General features: G+C 32.3%; 1 protein-coding gene across 2 annotated transcripts; it reads right to left on the bottom strand.

Annotated features, from left to right (window-relative positions):
* Positions 1-1,104: 1,104 nt before the first annotated feature.
* On the bottom strand, positions 1,105-3,207 carry LOC111030761. Of its 2 annotated transcripts, none has more exons than XM_022310429.1 (3): positions 2,456-3,207; positions 1,475-1,665; positions 1,105-1,388 (listed from the first exon to the last, which is right to left on the bottom strand). In XM_022310429.1, exons 1-3 carry the CDS (start codon positions 2,684-2,686, stop codon positions 1,175-1,177), a joined length of 636 nt encoding a protein of 211 aa, XP_022166121.1. In that variant the 5' UTR covers positions 2,687-3,207; the 3' UTR covers positions 1,105-1,174. The 2 variants fall into 2 exon arrangements, with proteins under 2 accessions (XP_022166121.1, XP_022166120.1); XM_022310428.1 differs by having other exon boundaries at positions 1,105-1,391; positions 2,456-3,198.
* Between the last annotated feature and the right edge of the window lie 724 nt (positions 3,208-3,931).

The following is a 3,931-nucleotide window of genomic DNA, read 5'->3' as shown; positions in this document are numbered from 1 at the left end:
TTGTAAAATCCAACAATTGTCATAAATGTATTATTTTAATTTTTTTACTTTATCACATATAAATTACAATAAGCAAATATTTGTGTAATAAAAAAAATATATGATTTTATTTTATTTTATTCATTGCAAAAATACCTAATTAACTTATCACGATTTATTTTTTACGATTCATTATTGTGGTGTATATATATCATACATATTATGTCTATAGACATTATTGTCCTGTATTTTTTTATAAGGCACTGTTTAGACACTTGTCATGTATTCGTGATGTATTCTTAAGGCTTTGTTCAGGGGTGTATTTAGAATGATCAAATGGGTGTAGAGGTTCACAAACAATTATATACAGCTATAACTAATCTCACATTTTTTATCATGACATCTTGTCACATAATCAGTTATACTTTTAGATCATATTATACAAATTATACAAATATAATGATTGAACAATATGTCACCATGGTAGCTATGAAATATATTATATATTGGATCGATGGGAAGGTAATGTGTACCCCCTGCCTAAATACACCACTGCCACTGTTCAGACACAAGTTGTATTTATTTTATACTTTTATAGACATCATTTCGACACCGGTGTCCAAATATGACACTTTCAATAGTCTTGTCGTATTCAAATGTCCGACTTGGAATGGCGTCTGGCACCAGTCCATAGCCAATAAATATAACTACTGACACTAACTGTAAACCAATAGTTCTTATAGAGATCACTATAACTAATTCAGGTAAAATTAGAAACATTTTTTTTTTAAACTCTTTTGATTTAGTTGTTTGTCCACGATTTCCAAAATTTAATAATTACTACTGCTTATCGTTAATTATTGTAGAGTACTTTTATAATGTCAAATAATACTTCATGACATTATGAAAACCTAAAGTAGATTTTAATTAATTCATAATTACTCATTTAAACGAAAAAGAATATTTACCATACGGCTTATACACGTACAGAATATAGGTTGTTGTAATTATTATGAATCAATACGTTTTTATTTAAAATACAGTAATAATATGTAATCAAAAAAAAAAAAAAAAAATGTATTACCTTTAATGGCGTATTGGTATTTTAATTGATTATTGATAATGATACAACGATATAGATAAACAAACATTAAAACAACTATTAAACTAACACGAAACGAACAAATAAGTATTTTTACAGTTCATCAGTAGTTACAGAAGGTTCGGAGTATTGTACCGTTCCAGCAACCTTAGATATGCCCCAGACATTTTTAATGACAGTGTTCATCCATTCCCAACTGCTACATCGGTGTTTTCGGTAGTATCTATGCTGGAGTCCCTGAATTTTGTGTTTTTTAATGCCCGTATGTGGTCTGCTAATGCGGTGCCGGCGGCGGTGGCGACGACGCCTACTAAAAATTATTTAAATAAAATGTATTATTTATTTAATATCATACATACATGACTAAAATTATATTTCTTAGTCACTACTCACTGAGAAACGCCATAATCATCTTCTGAATCTTCTTCATATTCATTATCTGCTTCTGATCCTTCAGAGCTTTTTGTACAATATGTCACGCGGTCATCGTGCTCGTGGAATCGTATACCGCTTGGTATGCACTGCGGATCATTAGCATTATCATCCACGGGCACAGGTGCTATGGGTTCTGCAGGAGCTGCAGGCTAAAATGGAATAACAATCAGATAAATATTATATTTAAAACTATTCTTAGTACAACAAATGAATGTGCAGCGGTTTGGACTAAAATCAGTTCTTCTGCGCAACCTCACTCAACACCTTGCGACGGGGGAAGTGGTTTTGATAGCAGCGTGAACTGGTAAATCGCACGGAATTAGCACATTATCTCGCTGGACCGAATATAGTTAAAGAATTATTATGGTTTTCAAATGGTTTTTTTTTTTTTTAACCGAAAACAATTTAAGTTTGAACGAATATTTTATTACAATTTTGTGAATTTAGTAAATAAAATAATCGGGGAAAATAATAAGTTACGTTATTGTTCGAGCTAATCCGAACACAGTAAAATAGTTAAATGGTATTTTGTATAATAATAATAAAATTGTCTGCCTAATAATAATTAACAGCCAATACCTCGGTTTATATATAAGTAATAAGTAATGTAAAATTCTTTTTAGTAACTACCTACAGAATAGGTAGTCTAAATAGAGTTTATCGAATTTAAAATTCTCAAAATACCCAAATCTCAAATATCTTTCCATATTTGGAAATTAATTTTAATTAAGTAGGTAGGTTAATATATAATTTTTTCAAATATTGGTGTCAAGAGCGTTGGTATGAATTAAGTTGTTGAATACCGTTTTTTGAAAAGAATATTTGAAGGACACAATATAATTATGTAATAATGCACAGCGCACACTACCTATACTCAACAACCGTGCTAAAAGCACAAAATAAACAAAATGAAGAATATTGAATTAAAATATTGCTTACATCTTTGGTTTCTTCGCCATAGTGTTCGTCACCATCACCTCCCTCTATACTGATCCATTCAACATCATCCGAATCACTGCTAGTATAAGAATAATTTATTCCGTGGAGGTCTGGCTCTGTTTCTATATTTCTATGTTTTTTTTCCAATTCTTCAATGAGATCGGAGAAATCCTCCCCGTCAATAACGAAGACAGTTTCTTCTCCTTTCCGGTTGACCGCAGTACTCTCCATTGTAAAAGTTTTACGTTGAACGGTCGGTGGAAATTTTTATTTTGATGACGGACTGTATGAATGTACGAAATACAAAATAAAATTACCCAGCGTTTGCGACGATGAGAGGAACAGCAGCAACAGTAAAACACCGATGATTGTGATTTTTTTTTTGTCTGGGGACAGACGATCACGAACGTTGACCGACGGATGTCGTGACAAATCTCTAAAATGTAATGGTTTAACGTTAAACAACGAGTGGAACGGACGCCGGGAATGCAGGTCGTAAGCACCAGTGAAATAGTTCATCTAACACTACGTGAAAACGAATAACAATGATATTATCTCGGACCTCGGCCGCACGCTGAATAACGGCGGCGGCTGACAGCGTGGAGTGCGGATTGCATGTTTCTCTTCCATGACTTAATTATTGTAAAATAATCATGGCTAAATAACTACGTATGATCGCACTGAGACGCATTTTAGTTATGGGCTGCGCACGTACTACTGTGTAATAAATTATATATCAATATTGCATGATTTAGCATTTAAAAAAATCTCAGCTGGCAGTGATTTTTAATTTTATTGGAATGGATATGAATTTGGAACGGATTGAATTGCCACGGAATTAATAATTTTTTATTGTTTTGTTATCTAATGAATCGAAGTGATAACGCGCACTGCCGGTGGCGTCCATGGCACCAAGCTTTCATCGAATGACACTCCCACTGCGCACACTCCACAATTACCTTATGATTTGTGACATTGCCACCTTACCTTCATCTGTCCAAGTATATCACCATTTAAAAAAAAATTGCAGTTATTTTTAGATGCCAACATAATAATCACTAAAATGTGACCAACACAATAATATATACAAGGTGATTAGCTCCCCCCCCCCCCCATTATCTTTGACAGTGAATTCATTCAAATTCTGATATTTCGAATTTTTAAATATTATGCTATAAGACTATTTTTTGAAATTTTTAATTTTTTTTGTACTACTAAATGGGTGTCCTTTGGGTGAATCAAACTTATGTCTTTTTTTAAAAATATCGTCTTTAAGTATATTTAAAAATAAAAAAATCAGATTTTGAATAACTGGATTATTGAAGAAAAAAATAATAGGGTGGGCATACCTGGTGAACTACCCTGTATACCAGTAATATAATATTTATGTAAAGTAAAAATTAAACTTACAATTTTTAAGGTAACTGTTTTGTCTTTCCTATAATATATTGGTAGACCCCACTTGCACCACTACGC

This window comes from Myzus persicae, unplaced genomic scaffold (genome assembly GCF_001856785.1).
Source record: "Myzus persicae strain clone G006 unplaced genomic scaffold, MPER_G0061.0, whole genome shotgun sequence".
NCBI lineage: Eukaryota > Metazoa > Arthropoda > Insecta > Hemiptera > Aphididae > Myzus > Myzus persicae.
This window is presented reverse-complemented; position numbering and strand designations above follow the sequence as displayed.

What these genes read in the sequence shown, in the direction of transcription:
- LOC111030761 (XM_022310428.1), bottom strand. Translation starts at nt 2,686, where the DNA reads ATGGAGAGTACTGCGGTCAACCGGAAAGGAGAAGAAACTGTCTTCGTT. An exon ending in ATGGCGAAGAAACCAAAGAT is followed by an intron (nt 1,666 to 2,455) that starts GTAAGCAATATT and finishes ATTCCATTTTAG; the next exon opens with CCTGCAGCTCCTGCAGAACC. An exon ending in GATGATTATGGCGTTTCTCA is followed by an intron (nt 1,392 to 1,474) that starts GTGAGTAGTGAC and finishes AATAATTTTTAG; the next exon opens with TAGGCGTCGTCGCCACCGCC.